A 24,078-nucleotide genomic window follows, 5' to 3' on the forward strand; every position below is an offset into this window, starting at 1 on the left:
CCAGCAGCAGCAGAAGCGGAGCAGCCCGGCCCCAGCCAGCTCTACTCCACCAGCTCCCAGCCATGGCGCTCCACTTCCCGCCACTGGTGAGTGCGGGGAGGTTGGGGAAAGGACGCCCCCCGCACTCACCAGCGGCAGGAAGTGGAATGACGTGGCCCCAGCTGTGGGGCTCGGGTGGAGGTTGGGGAAAGTTTCCCCCCCAGCCACCCCACACTCACTGGTGGCGGGAAGCGGAGCACCGCGCCTGGGAACTGGCAGAATAGAGCTGGCTAAGGCCGGGCTGCTCCACTTCCCGCTGGTGAGTGTGTGTGCGTGTGTATGGTGGGGGGAAATCCCTTCCCCCAAGCGACAAGGCTGGGGCAAGGGAAGCGGAGCGGGCTGCTCCCAGCCCCCCACTAATCCCCTGGGCCATTCTGGGTCTGTGGGGCCCCCAAAAGTGCCACCCCACAGCTCCTGCCTCCCAGACCCGGGGGGAGGGGGGAAAGAGGCTTGGGGCCCCACACAGCCCCCCCATGGGGGGCTGCATAGGACACCCAAATGGCTAGGGACCTGCAGCTTATGGAGGAAAAGCTTTATCTGGTAAAAAGCTTGATGTTCAAAACACATACAAATGCAGACCAAAACAGCATCAGGTCTTTCATGTTGGAGAGCAAGATTTTCAGTTTAAAGCTTTTAAAATATGACCTGACTAAACACATGGCTGTTTTACATGTTCATTGAGGTACAAGCCACAATAACAGGAAAAAGCAGCACTGTAAGGCCAGTAATGGGTACTGTTCTTCATTTAGACAATCTAGCAGCCAGTAGCCCCTGTCCATGTTGCTAAATAGGAAAAGGTGTTCCACAGGGTTAGGGCACTTTCCAAATTGTTACTACTACTTGAGAATCAGTTTCCATATAGTAATTGATTAAAGGTTTAGAAAACATGACCTATGAGGGAAGACTGAAAAAATTGGGTTTGTTTAGTCTGGAGAAGACAAGAGAGAGGGGACATGATAGCAGTTTTCAAGTACACAAAAGGTTTTTACAAGAAGAGAGAGAAAAATTGTTCTCCTTAATCTTGGAGGAAAGGACAAGAAGCAAAGGACTTAAATTGCAGCAAAGGCAGTTTAGGTTGGACATTAGGAAAAACTTTCGGTCAGGGTGGTTAAGCACTGGAATAAATTAGCTAGGGAGACTGTGGAATCTCCATCATTGGAGATTTAAGAGCAGGTTAGACGAACACCTGTCAGGGATGGTCTAGATCAGTGTTTCTCTCAAATGCGGCCATCAGGGGCTTTTCTTGCGGCTACAGCCTTCTGGGCAGTGATTGGAAGGGTGGGGAAAACCAGTGGCCCCTCCCCTGGGACCACCAGGATGGGTTTGGCCCTGCTCCCCTCTGGAGCCACAATGACAGAGGAGCAGACAGCTGATGTGAGTTCCCCACCTTCCTGGGGAAAATGGGCCTCGAGCTTCTGGCTTCTGCCCTGGGGTGGTGTGCAGCAGGCTCCGGGCATGTTCTAACTGCGCGAGTGTGGGCTCTGGTCACAGGCTCTGGCACCCCAGCTCTGGCCACCGCATCCCCTGACCCCTTCACCCCATCACCTACACTACCTCCCTACCTAAGGTTTAATTTAGCCCCCAACTTGCCAGGGCTGAGTAAGTCTGCTGTGAAAAGTGATATTTATATGTTTGTTAATATCACTTTTCACTGCCTCCCAGCTAGCGAAGAAGTCTTCTGTGAAAAGCGATATTAACAAATGTACAAAAATCATTTTTCACAGACGCAGAGATAGTAGTTAGCAAGTCTAAAACAAAAAATGCAGCCAAAAAAGCAAAACAAACAACAATAAGACAAGAACATACCATGTACCTTATCTGTGTTTCTATTCTGTTTAGGTCTAGTAAAGAATAGAGACAACTGTACCTTATTTTTATTATTCAGTCTGCAAAAAAACCCTTACATAAATAAATTACTATGATTTGGATGTGTATATGCTCATATTTATATGTTTTTCCTAAAGTTAATTAAGTATTTTCGGAAAAATTATTATAGCGGTCACCAGCAAGAGTTGGTAGCCGTACTCCAAGGCCACCAAAAATTTTGTTGTGAGAACACGTGGCTAGATAATACTTAGCCCTGCAATGAGTACAGTGGACTCAACTAGATGACTTCTCGAGGTCCCTTCCAGTCCAACAATTCTTTCATTCTATGTATTGAAGAGTAAAGGGACAAGGTGGGGTCCCCTGGCCTGAATTTGGAAAGTGTGTGTTGGGGGAGTGGGTGTTGGTATCAGTCTAAACTAAAAATCAGTGAACTAAAATTAAATATCTAATATGTCTGTCAAGTTGGTGAAAACAAATTTTTCACTAGTAACATGAATACAGATAACTGTAACTTCCTTGGTAAGCTGTAACAATGCCGATTTTCCACAGTCCAACCTTCACATCAAGGAACCAGAATCGGCCTTCAAAGCAACTTTTTTTTTTTTTTTGTAACCTAGCAGCATTTAAAGAAAGTGAAAAGAGGAAAAATATCATGTCACTAGTTACAAAAAAGTTACGACACAATTCTGTACAGATAGAAAACAATTAAATACCACTGCTATCTACAGTTCATTAGTACTGATTTAACATTAGTAAGGGGTCTTGGGAACTACAACTAATCCCAGTTTCAGATTTTCAGATGAAAAGTGCCACATAAGTACAAAATATTTCTATGAACCACCAAAACTGCTGAATAAAAACTAACTATAGAGTCATTAGTAAACCCCAGAGCTTAAATTGAGCCCTTGCTTGCCAATATCAAATGTATGTCCTAATAAGCAGGTATATAAAAGAGATCCATCTTATTTGTTAAAAAAAATGCAAGGCATAAAAATTAGCCACACTCTTTGTCTTGCACAAATTTTGTTTACTCCTGTCCATTGAAAAATATAGTCAGCTGCCAGATCCTAGTCTTCTGTCATACTACTACTTTGAAATAGGTTTGTAATTAACTCTTTTGTTAGATGTTTGTTTTGAGATTATGGCCATGCAGTCAATCATACAAGAAGTGTCAATGTACTCAAACTGACAAAGGGAGATTCCATTAGCTTCCATTAGCAACAGACTACACTGCAGACTGTCAGTAGAGAGAGGACTAAGGAAGTTGCCCCAAGGAACTCTGGGATACATCCAGAGGACTTCCAGTATCCGGGTCAGACCAAGGCTGTGTACATATAGGAAAGCAATAGGGCTCGGTCACAAGATCTCAGCTTAACATGGGCTCAGACCCTCCAGCCCTGCAAAGTCCTGGGACACTAGGTTTGAGCCCTTAATTAACACAATTGGGGCGTGGGGATGCTCAGGCTTACATTGCTGTGTAGACATAGCCTTACTGTCATACATTCAGCATGCCCAATTTATATGCCAGGTATAGGTATGGTTTTTTGGGTCTATTAAAAAAAACTAATATTTGCATTGTTAATGCTGTATATGAATCATGTAGATAACAGTCTACTGTAAATGGAAGCTGGATCTCTCTTAAAATACAGAGGTCCAAGTTCCGCACACATACATACTGTATTTGAAGGTAGAAACTGGTCCAAAACAAAGTGATATGGTGAATGCATGGGTTATGCAATGTTATACACTTCACTCAGTTTTGACTATAATCCTTTTCTAGGTATTAAAATAAAGTAATAAATTAATCCTAATGGTTCTCAGTTTACAATTTCAGAATCCCCAGAAATATCATAAAAAGAAATTATAATCAATAGAAGATGGGCCACCTGGTGATCTAGTGACAGTGCAATACACAATCATGCAGGGATATGAGCATGATCCTGAGTTGCAGCCTGAGCTCTTGGACTAGCAGAGGCCACACACACACACACACACCCCCCTCTCGAAAAAGGTGTGTGGGATAGGGGATAAGAAAGAACTGCCACCTTCATTATGCATCCATGCTGGAAGAAAAACAGAAGGCAATGGATGTTGTTTCATCAGGCTGCAACTTTATTCACTTAATATATCTGGCAGTACCCGGCACCAAATTGTATAGTCCAGGTCATGATTTCCTTAATTATTTCCATATAACCTCCAACCTTGTCCCAGCCATCCCATTGCTGGAACCCCTCTGCCCTCCCCTTATATGAAGTGAAAGTGGGGGGAGGAGGCTATAAAACGGTGGTTCTCAAACTTTTGTACTGGTGACCCCTTTCACATAGCAAGACTCTAAGTGTGACCTCCCCACATATAAATTAAAAACACTTTTTAAATATATTTAACACTATTATAAATGTTTGAGGCAAAGCGGGGTTTGGGGTGGAGGCTGACATCTTGTGATCCTCCATGTAATAACCTCATGACCCCCTGAGGGGTCCCAACCCCCAGTTTGAGAACCCCTGCTGTAAAAGAGGGGGAGTTGGCTCCTCACTGTTCCAGACGTAGGAGCCCCAAGCACCCTTCCTTGGCTTCCTTAAAGGGGCTAGGAAAAGGAGGAGGGTCAGTTCCCCACTGTGGAAGACATAGGATTCCCCAAACCCCCTTTACAGGATGCTTTCCTTCCAATCTTTTTCCACCACTTTATTTGATAACGGTATCTGTTCCATAACAAGTACCTGCACAGCACAGCTGTAATTAGTTTTACGTACTAAGTTGTGACATTATAACCTAACCCTGCAGCTTCACCCAACTGGGTACCAGACCAGTTGTGGGAAGGCAACCCCACCACCACCTCACTTTAGCCAATCTAATGGAGAGGGAAAAAATTCCTTCCCGGTCCCCCAAGGAAAAGGGCAACTTCTGTAATGCCCACAGCAAGTCAAGAGGTTTGCCGAGTTCATGGGTGGGTGGCTGTCAGCCATGGCTGTATAGGGAATAGATATCCCTCTCCCCACTGCCGCTCTTCCTATCAGCAGAAAGGGCAGTGTAGCGACCTTCTCCAAACCTGGCCCTGCTCCCTGCCCTTTTCCTGTCCATCCCTGTAAGCTTCCCCCCTCCACCTCACCCGTTATAAGAGATCCCTTAAAGGTGCAATGTCCCTTTTTTCCCCAAAAGGGAACAGGAGTACTTGTGGCACCTTAGAAACTAACAAATTTCCCACAGTTAGCCAGCTCCACATGGACAGTTGCGATGAGCACAGTCTCTTAAAGCTAGGCTTTGACAAGTTCTAGAGGAAGTTATATCCAGCACTTTTTGCAAGGCAAGACTCTCAGGCACTTTTGAGACTCTCATCCTTTGATACTGAGTGATAGACATCTTAGAAAGGCTGTGGGGGATGAATAGATTAAAAAGAAAGAAGTTAAATGGGGAAGAACATGAAAAGAGCTCCTGGAAAACAGTAATGGAACAGAAGCATTTCTCTGATTTCTCCTAGGAAATGAGATAAAAGTTCCCAAAAGTTAAAGCATGTTTTCAAGTATTACTGTACTCTTGAGTTGACATTCTTGTAGTGGGGGGCTTGAATAAGTTATAATCAGATGAAAGTCAGTTTTCTCCAATCTGATATTAGTGGCTCTGTCACGGCACTCATATTAGATCAAGAATTTAACTACATTACCTTTGTTTTATTGCATTTTACATGCATTTTATACATTGATTTGTGTTATTTATATGCATAAGTAATCATTCTCATATCTCATCAGTTATATTATTTGCTGTTATGTTGAAATACAGCAGCATGCAAATGCACAGGTTAGTGTGTAAAGTTATTATTTTATATGTAGAAAAACTTACACTTAACTGTGAAGAGAACATGATCTGTAAGTGACATATACATACAGTTTAATTTTGGTTTTATGCAGACATTGCATAGTTCATTATTAGTTTCTAATGAAAGACTGGATGTGTGGTGTCAGATACCTTGAAACAGATCAAGTGACAGTGGCAAACAGGAAGATCTGAAGAAGAGGCATAACCTTCAGGGTTGAAAGGTCAGCAAGTACAGCCTGGGAAAAAGAATAAAAAGGATTTGCTAAACTTGAAAATTGAATCAAATTTCTCTGAAGCAGTACCTAAGAAATCAGAAAAAGTTGCGGCAAACTTGACTGTAGAATATGATATTGACAGTAATTACCTTCTAAACTTTGCTATTTCATATCAGTCTGTAAAGATTCCTTTTTCCCCAGATTTTTCAATCTAAAATTTCAATGTGCCCCAAAAAAAAAAAAAAAAAAAAAGTGCACCAATATGTATAGAAAGCAAGTAAAGTCACTTTATTTTACCCTTTAGGCTTACTTCAAATATAAACACATGACACCATTCACAAGAGGTTTAACATTTCAACTTGCTTCTAAAAATAATTGTATATTATGAATCTTTATCCTGCGTCTTGGGTAGCACTTGTAAGATAAGTCTGTGACTTTAATGATGACTGAAAGTGAGTGATCATCTGATGGAAATATATATTTTTAAAAAATATAACTAGTTATCACCAACATTCCATAATATATAATGAAATTTTATCAGCTTTTGGGGGGGAGGGGAATTAACAAAAATACTAATTAGTAACAATAACCACCTTCACTCTGGCCAGTTTTCACATACATAACATGACGACATTTGTGAAAATGAAATTTCAAATTCATTTATTTGATAAAAGCAACCTTTTAAAATTTATGTAATATCAAAAGGCACAGAAGCAATTATCTTTATAATTATTAATAAAAATGACTGTACAAACCTCCCCAATTTTTAAGTATAATATTCTTTAATCAGATTAGTACAGTAGTATAAATTTAGACCATATATTAAAATAGTGAAAAAAACTCATCTCAGATACACAAAGAATTCAGTGAGACTGTGTTGTTTATAACAAATATAACATTTTATATGCTTTTGTAACGTGCCAAAAAAGGAATTTCATGCACTATATTCTTGTAACTTCCTCTGAGTTTTTACCTAAAGTAAGAATTTAAGCAGAGAACTTTGTATTGCATGCCATGTATATCTAAAGCTTAAATTGCTCTGACTGGCAATGCATAAATAACTATTTCAATCTACTCTAATTGAAACTTATCCTTACTTCAGCTGCAGCCAGTGATGTCACCTCCATCAGGTTCACTGCTCGGAAAGCAAACACAGCAGCTGCCAGGACTGAAAAAGAATGCACAATATTTAAACTGCTGACCTATTAATTAATTGTAAGAATTAATCTTGATCTAAAATTATTAGCACTCTCTCTCTTTTTATCAATCATTCTGGTTTTGAAGGATAGTAAGTAGTGGATTTCAGTGCTTTAGTTCTTGCCAGGTGGCTACTCTTTCATAAAAATGAATAAGTATGTTACTGTGCTTTTTGGAAAAAGTTGAGTAATAATGTGTTTAACCTGACTGGGTTTTAACTGTGTGAAAGACATGATTAAAAATAACATTTTAAATTGGTTCTTTTCTAGGCAGAGGATAAACATTTATTTAAAGAGCAAAATTTCAATGCATAATGTGAACAGAGGGCTCATTTATTAATTTATGTTGCTTTTGGACTTTAAAATTAGTTTCTCTCATAAAGGGAGATATCCTTTCTCTGCATACGTCATACAGATGCAAATCTAACTGAAAGACTAATCTTCTATTCTTAGGGCAAGAGCTTTTCGTTTTATTGAGCTCCTGTATCAGACTAGCTTCTTGCCTCACACTGTGCCTCTGTAATAATCAGATGTGTGATATTTTCAATTAAAAAAGCAAGCTTCTAATTCCACTTTAAATTACTTGTGAAATGTTTTGCATGCTTGTTGTCAATATAATAAAATTTACAAAATTTATAATTAATTAATTTAATTAATGATGTTACTAAAAAAAGTAAATAAAGAGCAGGGGTATACAGTAGTAGAAAACAAGGAGGATTTTCAGGACTCCTACTGATAGTAAAGGAGTCATCTTTCCCTGGGTGGGGGGGCAGGGAGAACTACATCTTTCATATAGCAGTGACAAACTAATGTAAACTAGACTAATGCACTACACTATCTTTGGGGCAGGGAACATACAGGCCTTCTTTTATGTTCACAAAGCAGCTAGCACTTTATCAATGCTATCAAAGGAAAATACTACTACTAATAATAATGGAGAAGTAGTCACAATAAAACCAGTTTAACTCACTGACAATTCCTGTAAGAACTGGGAAATCTGTGAATTACCACTTTACCTATTTAATATATATTGACTTTCAGCAAATCTGTTTTCAGCAGTCATAAAAAGAATTGAATTTTCCTCTCTTGGTAACATCAATGTTAATTTGTCATGTATTATCTTTAAAATTATCCACAAATAAAATTTTCATTACCAGCGAGAATTTCTAGAGAATTGTATCCTAGGATTCTGTCCCACAAAAGCAGAAGTTGGTCTGTAGCTAAGTAACCAGAGAATGCTCGTACCATCCATTTAAACGATATTCGTAGTCTGTAAACAATTGAAAACAAGAAAGTATTATATTTCTCTCACAAATTACAGATATACCATTTCAAAAAGAATTCCATGACCTGCAAGTCTTTGTTTATTATTATTTATTATTATGATTATTAATATTTATGCGGCAGTTGTGTCCTGAAACCGTAATCAAGACTGGTAGAGAAATGTTCAGTATCTTCTACGACTGGGCTGCAAATCAATTCTATTAATATAAAAATTTCCTAACCCACGAAACCAATTGACAGGGTTCTAGGTCAGCTCCACCCAAAGCCCTAAAACCAAAGACACCCCTCCTGGTGCAATTAAAGGAGGAACCAACTAGGGGGCATGCTCTTCTTGACCTGCTGCTCACAAACAGGGGGAAATTGGTAGGGGAAGTAGAAGTGGGAAGCAACCTGGGCAGCAGTGACCATGAAGATGGTCAAGTTCAGGATCCTGACAAAAGGAAGAAAGGAGAGCCACAGAATACGGACCCTGGACTTCAGAAAAGCAGACTTTGACTCCCTCAGGGAACTGATGGGCAGGATCAGGATCAGGGAGGGATAGCTCAGTGGTTTGAGCATTGGCCTGCTAAACCCAGGGCTGTGAGTTCAATCCTTGAGGGGGCCATTTAGGGATCTGGGCCAAAAATTGGGGATTGGTCTGCTTTGAGCAGGGGGTTGGACTAGATGACCCTCTGAGGTCCCTTCCAACCCTGATACTCTATGATTCCCCTGGGAGGCTAATACGAGAGGAAAAGGAGCCCAGGAGGGCTGGCTGTATTTTAAAGAAGCCTTATTTAGGGCGCAGGAACAAACCATCCCAATGTGCAGAAAGAATAGCAAAATATGGCAGGCAACCAGCTTGGCTTAACAGTGAAATCCTTGCTGATCTTAAACACAAAAAAGAAGCTTACACGAAGTGGACAAATGACCAGGGAGGAATATAAAAATATTGCTCAGGCATACAGGAGAGAAATCAGGAAGGCCAAGGCACAACTGGAGTTGCAGCTAGCAAGGGATGTGAAAGGGAACAATGAAGGGTTTCTACAGGTATGTTAGCAACAAGGTGGTGGTCAGGGCTGCTGCACTGGTGAGCAGCCCTCAGTTGTTTTTAAAAAAAAACAAAAAGAACACAGGTTAAGGACTATTTAGAAAAGCTGGACATGCACAAGTCCATGGGGCCAGATGCAATGCACGCTGAGGGCGTTGGCTAATGTGATTGCAGAGCCATTGGCCATTATCTTTGAAAACTCGTTGAGATCGAGGGAGGTCCCGGGCGATTGGAAAAAGGCAAATATAGTGCCCATCTTTTAAAAAGGGAAGAAGGCAAATCCAGGGAACTACAGACCGGTCAGCCTCACCTGAGTCCCCTGAAAAATCATGGAGCAGGTCCTCAAGGAATCCGTTTTGAAGTACTTGGAGGGGAGGAAGGTGATCAGAAACAGTCAACATGGATTCAACAAGGGCAAGTCATGCATGACCAAAATAATTGCCTTCTACGATGAGATAACAGGCTCTGTGGATATGGGGAAAGCGGTGGATGTGATATTCCTTGACTTTAGCAAAGCTTTTGTAATGGTCTTCAACAGTATTCTTGCCAGCAAGTTAAAAAACTATTGATTGGATGAAAGGTGAATAGAAAGCTAGCTAGATTGTCGGACTCAACAGGTAGTGATCAATGGTTCGATGTCTAGTTTGCAGCCAGTATCAAGCAGAGTGCCCTGGGGTCGGTCCTGGGGCCGTTTTTGTTCAATATCTTCATTAATGATCTGGATGATGAGCAGGACTGCACCCTCGGCAAGTTCACAGAGGACACTAAACTGGGGGAAGAGGTAGATATGCTGGAGGGTAGGGATAGGGTCCAGAGTGACTTAGACAAATTGGAGCATTGAACCAAAAGAAATCTGATGAGGTTCAAGAAGGACAAGTGCAGAGTCCTGCACTTAGAATGGAAGAATCCCATGCACTGCTACAGGCTGGGGACCGACTAAGCGGCAGTTCTGCAGAAAAGGACCTGGGGATTACAATGGACAAGAAACTGGATATGAGTCAACAGTGTGTCTTTGTTGCCAAGAAGGCTAATGGCATATTGGGTTGCATTAGTGGGAGCATTGCTAGCAGATCGAAGAAAGTTATTATTCCCCTCTATTTGGCAGTGGTGAGGCCACATCTGGAGTACTGTATCCATTTTGGGGCCCGCCACTACAGAAAGAATGTGAACAAATTGGAGAGAGTCTAGCAGAGGGCAACAAAAATTATTAGGGTGCTGGAGCACATGACTTACGAGGAGAGGCTGAGGGAACTGGGCTTATTTAGTCTGCAGAAGAGAAGAGTGAGGGGGGATTTGATAGCAGCCTTCAACTACCTGAAGCGGGGTTCCAAAGAGGATGGATCTAGGCTGTTCTCAGATGACAGAGCAAGGAGATGGCAGCAGATGACAGAGCAAGGAGCAATGGTCTCAAGTTGCAGTGGGGGAGGTCTAGATTTGATATTAGGAAAAACTATTTTACGAGGAGGGTGGTGAAGCACTGGAAGGGTTACCTAGGGAGGTGGTGGAATCTCCATCCACAGAGGTTTTTAAGGCCCGGCTTGACAAAGCCCTGGATGGTATGATTTAGTTGGGGGTTGGTCCTGCTTCAAGCAAGGGGCTGGACTAGATGAACTCCTGAGGTCTCTTCCAACTCTAATCTTCTATGATTCTAGACATTCCCTTCTTAAAAATCTGGGGAAAAGCTATTACTATTTATATTACAGTATCATCTACGGGAGAACCAGGTTGGGGCCCTCTGTACTGAGGCAGGACTAAGTACGCTTGGACCGTCCTTGACAGGTGTTTGTTCTAGCCGTTCTAAAAACCCCCAATGATGGGGATTCTGCAACCCCCCTTGGAAGTCTCTTATAGAGCTTAACTACCCTTACAGAAGTTTTTCACAATATCTAACCTAAATCTCCCTTGCTGCAGATTAAGCCCATTTACTTCTTGTCCTACCTGATCACTGTCTTCTTTATAACAGCCCTTAACATATTTAAAGACTTAACTGGTCCCTGCCAGTCTTCTTTTCTCAAGAGTAAACACGGCTTTTTGAAAAAACCTTTCATCATAGGTCAGGTTTTTCTAAAACATTTAATATTTTTAATTGCTCTCCTCTGTACTCGCTCCAATTTGTCCAGATCTTTCTTAAAGAGTGGCACCCAGGATTGGACACAGTACTCCAGCTACAGGCCTCACCGGTGCCGAGTAGAACGGGACAATTACCTCCCACTTCTTACGTATCACACGCCTCTTACTATATCCCAGAGTGATATTAGCCTTTTTAGTCACACGACTCGTACTTAATTTGTGATCCACTGTAACCTTAGATCCTTTTCAGCAGTTCTACTACCTACCCAGTTATTCCCCATTTTGTAGTTGTGCATTTGATTTTTTCTTCCCAAGTGTACTATTAACCCTAACCCTATTTTGTATTTGTCTTTATTGAATTCCATCTTGTTGATTTCAGACCAGTTCTCCAATACGTCAAGATCATTTTGAATTTGAATCCTGTCTTCCAATGTGCTAGCAACCCCTCCCAATTTGGTGTCATCTGCAAATTTTATAAGCATACTCTCCACTCATTAATGAAAATATTGAATAGTATTGGACCTAGGACAGCCCCCTGCATGCCCCCCCCCCCCGGATGCGTCTTCCCAGTTTGACATCAAGCCACTGATAACTAATCTTGGAGTACGGTCTTCCAACCAGTTGTGCATCCATCTTCTAATAATTTCATCTAGACCACACTTCCCTAGTTTATGAGAATGCTGTGTGGGACTGTGAAAAACATTGCCAATATGGAGATACATCACGTCTACAACTTCCCCTCTATTCACTAGGCTGTCAAAGAAGGAAATTAGGTTGGTTTTCCATGATTTGTTCTTGACAAATTCATAATGGCTATTCCTTATAAGTCTGTTATCCTCTAGTTGCTTACAAATTGATTGATTAATAATTTGTTCCAGGCTGGAAACAAACTATAAGGTATTGAAGTTCGACTGACTGATCTACAATTTCCTGGAGTCCTCTTTCTTTCCCCTTTTAAAGACAAGTACTGTGTTTGCCCTTCTCCAGTCCTCTGGGACTTCTTCATCCATCCTCTACAAGTTCTCAAAGGTAATTGCTAACAGTTCTGAGATTGCTCAGCTAGCTCCTTTAGATGAAGTTCAGCAGGCCCCGCCAACTTGAATACATCTAATTTATATAAATACTCTTTAATCTGTTTTTTCCCTATTTTGGTTTGTGTTCCTTCCCCCTTGTTGTTCATATTTATTATATTGACTATCTGGTCACCATTAACCTTTTTAGTGAAGGCTGAAGCAAAACTCCTCAATCTTCTTGATGTTGTCTGGTATTAGCTCTCCTTCCATGCTAAATAGAGAACCTACATTTTCCTTCATCCTACATTTTCCTTTTGCTCCTGATGTATTTATAGAACCTCTTCTTATTTCCTTTTATGGTCCTTGTTAAGTGTTACTCATTTTGTGACTTAGCCTTTCTGATTTTGTCCCTACATGCGTGTGCTATTCTTTTGTAGTCAACCTTAGCAATTAGTCCATATTTCCATTTTTTTTGCATAACTCCTTTTTTGATTTTCAGGTCGTAAAAGTGCTCCTTGATGGAGCCATATAGGCCTCTGATTATTCTTCCCATCTTTCCTTTGCATTAGGATAGTTCACTGTTGTTCTTTTAATATTCTCTCTGTCACACTGTAATCCAACCATCGGTTCCCCAAGAAATGAACTGAGATAGTCCTAGCAGATCTGGCATGAATTATTGAGATCTGTTTGGAAATCAGATCCTTATTTCAGTGAGTTGGTTCCTAAGAGTTAATTTTTCAGTAATTCAGTCAAAAATGTAATATAAAGGAAAGCAGAAGTCTGTTTAATATCCAATCTTAATTGTAGAATCTGGCCTCTGGCTAAAACCACACATTGAGAATTTGGCATTTATATACAAGGCAGAAAAGATCTTAAGGATTTTCCTGATATACTATCGAGCCTGTAGGCCAGGGAAATTCTTGTGAAGTTCCTTCTGGCTGCGATACTGGAATTCCTATGAGTTTTTATTCTCAGGGGGTTTATTGTTTGGGCATACCTTAGACAAACCACTGTTTGTTTAAGGTATGCCAAAACAAACCAAATATGCTCACCCTTCAATTGCCAAAGAGGGAAGTACAGTGCTTCATGTTGGAATTTTAAAAGATGCAAGCCCATTTTATGACCTGTAGGGGACGACTTTCAGAAGCACACATGGAAGTTAGGCAACCCATTCCAATTGACTTTCAATGTATGTTGGACACTTAACTGACCTTTGGGCTGCTAAAAATCTCCCATAAGTTACAATATCACAGAACATCATTTCCAGAACAATGTGAGTTACAGTTATTGTCATGAATAAGTGGTGAAACAGGGAACAAGTACTTACGGTTGCGCCCCAATTTCTCGAAGATGATAGAAGAGCTGAGGGAGATGGGTTTGAAGGAGGGTCTCAAACAGCAAACATAGTGACACGATGCCCTAGCAAAACAACACCACCACACCCTGAAAACATATTCACTACTACTCATATATTCAAATTAAACATTAATATAGTTTTAATTTAAGCATTAAGACAAACAATTAATACATCAGTGTGTTAGGATATAGATATTCAGGCCTGTCTGTAAAGGCCTATACTCTAATTTAGGTGTATTCTTATCACTTAGCTAGTTATAGAGGTATAGAAGAGAGAATCAAAATCACTGTCCGACTGTATAAGGCCTTTGGCTAAGCAGCAGAGGCAGCCATAAGCTGGGAAGCGAACAGTCACATCCTCACATTCCAAACTACTCACATTGAAATAAGGTGCTATTGGGCTGTTAGGAATACAGTCCTGTCCTGATAATGCCTATCGCCCCCAGAGAAAGGGAAGTGCCTAGAAAATGTAAAAGGAAACTTAGTTTGATAACATCCTGTCTGGCAAGAACTCCCTTAATATCAATAGCTGGGATGTGAAATCCTCACTTCTGTGTTGTTTTGTCATTATAGTTCCCACTTTGCTATTGTTTATTTGCTATTGTCTCTGTCTGGTTCTGTGATTGTTTCTGTCTGCTGTATAATTAATTTTTCTGGATGTAAACTAATTAAGGTGGTGGGATATAATTGGTTAAATAATCATGTTACAATATGTTAGGATTGGTTGGTTAAATTTCAGTAAAATGATTGGTTAAGGTATAGCTAAGCAGAACTCAAGTTTTACTATATAGTCTGCACTCAATCAGGAAGTGTGTGTGTGTGGGGGGCGAATGGGAACAGGGAATGGGGGTGGGGAATTGGAATCATGTTTTGCTAAGGGGGGAATGGGAACAGGGACACAGGTAAGGCTCTGTGGTGCCACAGCTGGGAAGGGGGACACTAAGGAAGGAAACTAGAATCATACTTGCTGGAAGTTCACCCCAATAAACATCAAATTGTTTGCACCTTTGGACTTCGGGTATTGTTGCTCTCTGTTCATGCAAGAAGGACCAGGGAAGTAAGTGGGTGAAGGAATAAGCCCCCAACACCTCCTCCATTTCCTTTTTAATCTCATCCCAGGTTGACCCCTGCACCTGGAATGGGCTCTGGCTCTTCCTTATCCATTTATCCACAAAATCCTTTACCCTGGCTTGCCAGAACCCGCAACTACCATAACGAGAGTTCGCTATACTCACTCCAAGCAGCTGCGCGGACTGTTGGGGAGGGGGACTTACAGGCTGCCACTCACCTATCTGATGGGATGCATTCGAGTCACGGCACCAAGATGTTAGGGGCTTATTCCTTCACCCACTTACTTCCCTGGTCCTTCTTGCATGAACAGAGAGCAACAATACCCGAAGTCCAAAGGTGCGAACAATTCGATGTTTATTGGGGTGAACTTCCAGCAAGCATGATTCCAGTTTCCTTCCTTAGTGTCCCCCTTCCCAGCTGTGGCACCACAGAGCCTTACCTGTGTCCCTGTTCCCATTCCCCCCTTAGCAAAACATGATTCCAATTCCCCACCCCCATTCCCTGTTCCCATTCGCCCCCCACACACTTCCTGATTGAGTGCAGACTATATAGTAAAACTTGAGTTCTGCTTAGCTATACCTTAACCAATCATTTTACTGAAATTTAACCAACCAATCCTAACATATTGTAACATGATTATTTAACCAATTATATCCCACCACCTTAATTAGTTTACATCCAGAAAAATTAATTATACAGCAGACAGAAACAATCACAGAACCAGACAGAGACAATAGCAAATAAACAATAGCAAAGTGGGAACTATAATGACAAAACAACACAGAAGTGAGGATTTCACATCCCAGCTATTGATATTAAGGGAGTTCTTACCAGACAGGATGCTATCAAACTAAGTTTCCTTTTACATTTTCTAGGCACTTCCCTTTCTCTGGAGACGATAGGCATTATCAGGACAGGATTGTATTCCTAACAGCCCAATAGCACCTTATTTCAATGTGACTAGTTTGGAATGTGAGGATGTGACCATTCACTTCCCAGCTTATGGCTGCCTCTCTGCTTAGCCAAGGCCTTATACAGTCAGACAGTGATTTTGATTCTCTCTTTTATACCTCTATAATTAGGTAAGTGATAAGAATACACCTAAATTAGAGTATAGGCCTTTACAGACAGGCCTGAATATCTATATCCTAACACAGTGATACACAACTAGAGTAACATGAGCAAACCAGATCCCTTCAACTTCTAAGGCCTTGATCCTACAAGCACTTCCACACCTGAATAACTTTATATATAATGAGTAGTCGCATTCAACTCCAAGTCACTCACGTGTAGTATCTCTAGGGTTAAGGTCTAAAGGCCAGATTTTTATAAGTATATAGGCACCAAAAGATACAGATAGGTGCCTAAGTAGGATTTTCAAAAGCATTTAAATGACTAAGACCCATTGATTTCAATAGTAGTTAGGTGACTAGGTACTTTTGAAAATCCCACCTCGGCACTGGCACTTATCTGTATTTTAGATGCCTAAATATCTTTTAAAAATCTGTCTCTAAGTCTATTAAAGGCCCAGTAGTACACAATCTGTGTGGTCTTAGTTTTATTCTGATAAAATAGACTCCAGTTACACTACACCTGGACACAGACAAAAGCAGGGCTTTTTGAATTATAATTAGAAAAAATGACAAATCAAATTATTACAAAGACAAGTTAAGTGGTCTAATCTGTGGAAAAACAAATTTTCCCCATTTTAAAAATTCCTTTAAAAAATCATGATGGAAACTAGCATACATTCCCATACACTGGGATGCCATGCTGCTAATATACCAAAGCATAGGCCCAATCCTGTAAATGTTTATTACCAGACAGAATATCTACCACTGTGAGGTTTATTTATTTGACTATCAATGTGACTATTCACAGTACTAAGTGGTATTCCCAGGAGTAAGCATTTGCAGGATCAGCTGTAAGTCACTTTTTAACAAAATAGTCCACCATCTTTATCACAATGGATTCTTAGTGGCCCTCATATTTTAATTTTATTGGACATTCTTCTGTGCTGTTCACATAATTCATAATACATCATTACATAATTGGAAATATGATTGCTCTCTTCATTTATAAAACCCCTTAATGGAAAAAACACTTGTCAGTTTAAAACATTTTCTATAGCTTATGTAGGGCAAGAAGAACTTGTAATCATGGGAATTTTAAAAATCGTATGCTTAGCTAAATGAATGCCATTTTCTTTTAAATAAAAGTATTTTATACTTTATAAGATTTTATACAAAATAGAAAAGAAGAATGTTATACATTAATAGTTAATATTGTAAACAGCATAAACAAAAAATAAGGCAACCAAAACTTTATACAAATGCAAGTCAATTTTTTAAATAACTTTGCATGCACAAACACTTGCACATGCAAGTCACAGAATTCACACAAATTCCATCACCAGCATATGATAGTGCTTAAAAAAGTGCATTCAAGTATGTTGATACACAAAGATGCATGAGTAAGAAGAGGCTAAGTTGAGACCCCCTTTGAAAATGACTAGTAATGACTAAACCTATGAACTATAGTGCTCAAGTCTCATAAGAGCCTTCGTAATAGAGGTATTCAATGTAATTGTACTACAGAGTAACTCAAAGAACACTGAAGTCCATTGTCTACTACCTCTATATCACACACAACTAACTGGTATCATTCAGGAAGGCACTTAAACACATGTGTAAGTGCTGTTCTGAATTTGACTGCCCCCAAAGCCTGACAGCATGACCACTGTATTATTAAATATGCCTTTGCCAGAGAATTTTACTATTATTGAGGTATAAATTATAGGATTTCAAATAAAGTTATATAATGTTACTTCAGATGTGCATGACATTTTCATCATAGTTAAAGGGACATAACTCAGCTATGTACACTTAAGAAAATAAAATAATATCATGCTACTAAGCATTATTGTTCCATAACAAATAGAAATATAGACTGATTGGGTCTTATTTCCTAATGAACTTACAGAAGGATGAGAAGATATGGAATGAAGTCTGAAGAAAAAACGCACATACATCTCACGGAATATCTGATACAATTTGGAAGGTTCATGGTACAGAAAACAAAGTGGAGCAACTGAAATGATAAAAGAATTTAATTGACTCAATGCTGTAAACTGTTAAAATAGTTCAATGAGCAAGTGCATGAAGTAGGAGGAAAAACAAGCCAATAATCCCTTTAGAATAATAAATTTATAAATTAGTTCTGATTTATTTAGAAAGGTACATTTATTTTTAATATTAGATCCTATTATTAAAAAAAACGACAAGCAAAGGTGAATATTGTAGTCCATGTTACAACCCTATAGATTTCAAGAGGCAGAACTAACTGGATCCTGCCTATTCCATAGACCTGGCCCTGCATGATCATCAAAAATATGTTTTGAGGACGGATCATCCAGTGGTTCTGATGCTAGATTGAGACTCAGGAGACCTGGGTTCAATTTCGTACTCCACTACAGACTTCCTGTGTACGCTGGGAAAGTTACTTTGTCTCTCTCGGACTAAGTTCCCCAACTGTAAAAGGGGACTAATAGCACTTCACTACCTCACAGGGGTGCTCTAAGGGTAAATATATGAAAGACAATGAGGTACTCAGAAACTACAGTAATGAAGACCATATAAGTACGATCAGTCAAAGGATATATGGACACTTGCATACTCATTCTAAGATCTGGATGAACATTTACATTAACTGGGCAACCATTTATGAAGTCCTTTAAATACTAACTGATCCAAAAAATTGCTATCTAATTAAACTAAGCTAGGTGGATTTCTAAAGGATTGTTTCAACTCTAAACATTAAGTCATTTTAAGAGACAGTTTTTAAAACAAACCTCCAGTCAGGCTGAGAAAGTGAAGGACTCCTGGCTGTGACTTCAACATTATCAACTGTGAGAAGGTTACGAGGAGTTTGTAACCAAGCAGTTCAGTACTTAGGAGACACAAAAAGAAAAGGAGTACTTGTGGCACCTTAGAGACTAACACATTTATTTGAGCATAAGTTTTCGTGAGCTACAGCTCACTTCATCGGATGCTGTAGCTCACGAAAGCTTATGCTCAAATAAATTTGTTAGTCTCTAAGGTGCCACAAGTACCCCTTTTCTTTTTGCGAACACAGACTAACACGACTGCTACTCTGAAACCTGTCATTAGAAGACACAGATTCTCTTTGCCAACCAGGATTCAAATAGGATTCCATACTCAAGTGACACTCCATCTTTTGTAGCTCAAACAGTGGAGATAATAATGATTAAATCTGTATTGTTTATGGTAGGAAATGCAAGTTACTAAATAGGAGTAATACCTCTTGAGGTTCTCTCCCATTGTGACTTCCCAGGCCACTTATGCTCTTCACAAAAGAAAAGCTGTTGAAACTTATCAGAAAAAGCAGAAACTTAACTAAACAAAAACATTCCATCATCATCTGAGAAGGAACCAGTTTTAATTCGTACATTTGCACCAGCTGCCCTGTCCATTCTGAGTGCTAAAGGATTTTTCACAAAATACAGAATTCAATTGTTTCTGGAATTCTTGTTGGCATAATGACATGTTAATTTAATCCAAACTCTTTTTTAAAAATCAGGATTTCCAGGGAAGACATACTAATGCAGTAAAGGGAGAGAGCCCAAACCATCCAGTATTAACAAGCTGCTAATATTTTGTGAATTATTCATTGTATTCACAAAAGACATTTTTGTAATTTCCCTTTTAGCAGTAAGTCATGAACATTCCATTATATGATGCCACTCACTACCTGTCCTAGCCATGTGTTTATGCCAGTGGGCCTTTTACATACAATTCACTTTTATAAGAAAACCACTGTTCACACATTTCTTGCCTACTCACAGCACAAAGATAACACAGCCTGGCAAGCCATCCTCTCTCCCCATTTGTGTACACTGAAATTCAATTACCATGAATGAAGCTAGCTTCTGACCTAGAGATCAAGTGCTTCAATAATAGTTCTCTGTTACAACGAGAGCAAATGAGATCAGTCTGGACATTTTTCTAATTGTGCATACACACCTTGGATACACAAACAAGTGGAATACATAAATGTTTAAAATGCATAAAAGAATAGTTTACAGTTTACCAAAAATATGTGGATGTGTGATATAAACTGTGGTTTATTTACAAAATCTATGTAGAATTATTACTTAAACAGTAATTTGAAAGTCATACTTACCATACATTGAAAAGCCATGAAAAGGAATTACACCTACAAAATAAGTAAGATTCTTTTATCCTTTTATATTTGTTTATTTATCCATACAAGTATTCATATTTATTGCTTTTTCAAATTCCTAAACTGAGCCTCGTGCTTCACAGGAACAACTAAAGACATATTCCATATCCTGAAGAGCTTAGAGTCTTAGACCCTGATCTTGCAAACACACACATGCTTAATTTAAACAGGGGGTATTCCCAATTATTTCAGTGGAACTACTCACATGGTTAAAGTTAAGCATGTCCTTACGTGCCTTTAAGATCGGATTAAGGACCTGATTTAGCAAAGAATGTAAGCACATGTTTAACTTGAAGCATGTGCTTACCTGCTTTCATGAAATCAAGGCCCAGCTTCAGACAAGACACAACCAGCAAGGGCCATACACTGACAAGAACGATGGAACAGGGAAAGAAAGAAAGTTACAATAATGAGTTCATGCAGTACCCAGTAAAGATATGTAGTTATCTTGGCAGTTGTGTTGTCTATTTTCCTCTCTTTTCCAAATCATCTCATTTCCCATAGGTGACATGGCTGAAATGAGTGTTCAGAGGGGATTTGAATGAGGAGAGGGCAAGTGTTTGGCAAATGGGTTTAAGGAGGATGCTTCATTCTTAGTGGGCTGCATAAAAGAATACATGGAAACAGAGGTCGGAGAAGGGGCCAGAGGATGTGCCAAGACTGGCAATGTTACTGGAATAGAGAAGACGCAAAAGGAGACAAGGTTAGAGATACAGACACAAGATCAGTGACGTAGGACCTTGAAAGCATGGACAAAGAGCATGAATTTGATATAAAGGGCAATGAAAAGCCAGCAGCAGGAGTCAAAAGGGAGGGGGTTGATGTGGACAAAATGACCAGTGAGAAAAGAAGATTATAACAGCAGCAGTAAGGGTAACGTTAATAGCATTAATATGATAAATATATTCATACCTTTGTGCCTAAAAATCAAGACCAAATGATCAAAAGTGAGAGCCTAAAATTGGCATCTCAGTGGCATGCTTTCTAGAGGTGCTGAGCAACTAGGGATTAGCTGAATTAAGTGGTGTTCCAGTCAGGTCCCCTAAGCAAGAATCGAGAAGAGTGAAGTATGAGCTACTGTCCTTATCCTATGCTATCAGGCTATTCTCCTACACAGAGAATCCTAAAGTAGCTAATAAAGCTAGATTTAACATGGCTTTGCAGTAGATCCAGTGTGAGGATCTAGCCCAATGAGTTTAATCTCATTATACTACTGGCTGAGATTCACTCTTATTCTGCTTATTTGTTAAGTTTAGCTTATTTTTGCATTGCTAAAAGTAGTAATTTTCCCAGCTTCCACTAGAGGAGGCAATAGTATAACTCTTACCATTTGGTGGATAAAAAACAGCATATTCTTCCACGCCAAGTTTTCCTGTGAATGAGCAGACATGGGTTTAAACACACTCAAATGGTAAAAAGTCTCTTTAGAAATGTGAACTTTATTTACTTTTCAGTAATATCATTTTAAAAGTTAATTATTAATTTTGTATCATTTTATATTGATAACTAGCATGCAAATCATTTCACGAGTCATATAATAAAGAAGATATAGTGTTCCTCAAATGTAAAACATAGATGTGACACAACAAAGGAGATTGGCAAACCGTAGAGAGGAGATGAGGGAGAAGGAAGAGTTCAATAATAGCATCACATGGAGACTGTGTGTGTTTGTGCACATACATACATTCTGGAGATTGTTACGTTTTGTGTTTCATTAAATAAAAATGAATAAAGAGTAACTGACTCATTCGCTGTAAGCCTTGCAGACAAAAGTGAGTTTTCAGAAGGGATTTAAATGAAAAGGAGAGTGCCTTGGCAGACCAGAACAGGGAGAATGTTCTATGCATAGGAACAGCACTTAGAAAGGTGCAGAAATGTTAGTGAGAGGAAAAGGAAATTGTTGCATTAAGGCTAAATCACTGAAGGAGTGGAGGGGTATCATAACTGAACTACTTTTCCTATTTTTCTTTCATATCTTAAAATCCCTATTGCTCCAACAAGCCCTTTTTTTCAAATCTAATATCAGTGCCAACAATAAAAAATGAACACACAATTTCTTCTATTCCTATGCAAAAGGAGCATGTGCTAATACTATACAAAACTATTTTTTAGACCCACAATAAAATGTTGACAGTCAATTTTGAGGCATAATTCAGTGCTTTTCTTAAACACAACTGCACCTATTTTAAAAGATGTTTTTTAATTTCTTTTCTGTAGTTTTAAGATAACAGAGAACATTCAACTAGAACAGCAATATAAGTGTTTACTAGTTATTTCAATTCATGGTTTAAAAACCTTAAATAAATGATTATTTGCTATGATAAGAAAAAGGATCTCTTCGAATATTATGTGTTTTCATCTCTTGTTCTTTGCATTTGGCAAATGTTATAAAATAGAATCCTCCACAGTGAGAGAGATATTGCCAAACCCAGCAGGAAACGAAGAAAATCTGCGTTACGTTATACAGTTTCCTGTACAGTAGAACCTCAGAATTATGAACACCTTGGGAAAGGAGGTTGGTCAGAATTCTGAAACGTTTGTAACTCTGAACAAAAGGTTATGGCTGTTCTTTCAAAAGTTTACAACTGAACATTGACTTAATACAGCTTTGAAACTTTACTATGCAGAAGAAAAATGCTGCTTTTAACCATCTTAATTAAAATGAAACAAGCACAGAAACAGTTTCCTTACTTTGTCCAAAAAAAAAAAAAAAAAATTAAAAAAAACTTTCCCTTTATTTTTTTTTAGTAGTTTACATTTAACACAGTGGATGTACTGTATTTGCCGTTCTTTTTTTTTTTTTTTTGGTGGTCTCTGCTGCTGCCTGATTGCGTAGTTTCAGTTCCAAACGAGGTGTGTGGTTGACCTGTCAGTTTTTAACTCTGGTGTTCGTAATTCTGAGGTTCTACTGTAGTACGGAACCAATTGAACTGGATCAAAAACGTCCCTATTTAGTTGTGACCAACTGTATACACACACGCACGCACACACACACGAACCCTGTGGGAAGAGAAAGTTTGTCTACTTAATGGAGGACTTACTTAAAATTAATCTAATTTTTAGATTTAATATGATCATATAAAGAACTTTAACCACAAGTACATTAAAATATGGCTATTTGAATATACGGAGATTATATACACACACAAAATATACAATCATACACAACACATACATAGTGGTAACATACATGGGATAACTTTCAGGGACATATGAGAAGCTGCATTATCATGTACATTCTGTCCACTAATTCATTGGAACCAGAACTTGTTCTAAACCTTTAAGTAGGTTCAAACAAATGCGATTTTTTAAAATGACTCTGATAAGGAACTCTCTCATCCTTTACCAAATTGTGGAATTTCCTCAATAAAATTACATTGAATGGAAATGCAAAATGGTCAACATTCAGTTTTGCTCCAATGGTAACTAATCTAGTATCTCATGAATGTACTAGCAATGAGAGTTTACGATTGGAAAGGGAAGACTATATACACCACTTCCCTCCTGGCACTTGAAGCCCCAGAGTTATTGGACTAAAGTTTCTTAGGTTTATAAAATGTATTTGTTATATATTTCTGTCATTCCAAGGACCAAGCAGTTAAACTCAAGGGGTGAAATCGTGGCTCTATTGAAGACAATGGGAGTTTTTATTTTATAAAAGTAAGCAGCATATACAGAATACACAATAGTTTGACAGGGTAGGATTTTATTGGCACTCATTTAGAGTATCTAAAGTAACTCTCTCATGACTTCTCCATTCATGAGTAATATAGCTGATTATTCCAAACTTGTTTCAATATAACTTTATATCATTTATTGTTTGAATACAATAAAAGCTTTTTTATCTGGCACGTTGGAGAAATGGGGGGGTGCCAGTAAGTGAAAAATTCCGGTTAACTAACAGGGAG

At 39.1% G+C, this 24,078-nt stretch overlaps 1 protein-coding gene across 6 annotated transcripts in view; it reads right to left on the reverse strand.

The window, feature by feature from the left end:
* Positions 1–5: 5 nt before the first annotated feature.
* Positions 6–24,078, reverse strand: part of TBC1D19 (TBC1 domain family member 19) — a 112,316-nt gene continuing 88,243 nt past the window's right edge. For 2 of the 6 annotated variants that reach the window (XM_073342336.2, XM_073342337.2), the window contains exons 13-20: positions 21,498–21,542; positions 20,111–20,143; positions 17,889–17,998; positions 13,809–13,900; positions 8,242–8,357; positions 6,989–7,059; positions 5,827–5,912; positions 5,701–5,724 (exon numbers count right to left, since the gene is read on the reverse strand). In XM_073342336.2, coding sequence (XP_073198437.1) covers positions 5,838–5,912; positions 6,989–7,059; positions 8,242–8,357; positions 13,809–13,900; positions 17,889–17,998; positions 20,111–20,143; positions 21,498–21,542 — 542 coding nt within the window. In that variant the 3' untranslated portion in view covers positions 5,701–5,724; positions 5,827–5,837. The other 4 variants (XM_073342334.2, XM_073342335.2, XM_073342333.2 and 1 more) reach the window with 4 other exon arrangements.

Source organism: Lepidochelys kempii, chromosome 4 (assembly GCF_965140285.1).
Source record: "Lepidochelys kempii isolate rLepKem1 chromosome 4, rLepKem1.hap1, whole genome shotgun sequence".
Lineage (NCBI taxonomy): Eukaryota > Metazoa > Chordata > Testudines > Cheloniidae > Lepidochelys > Lepidochelys kempii.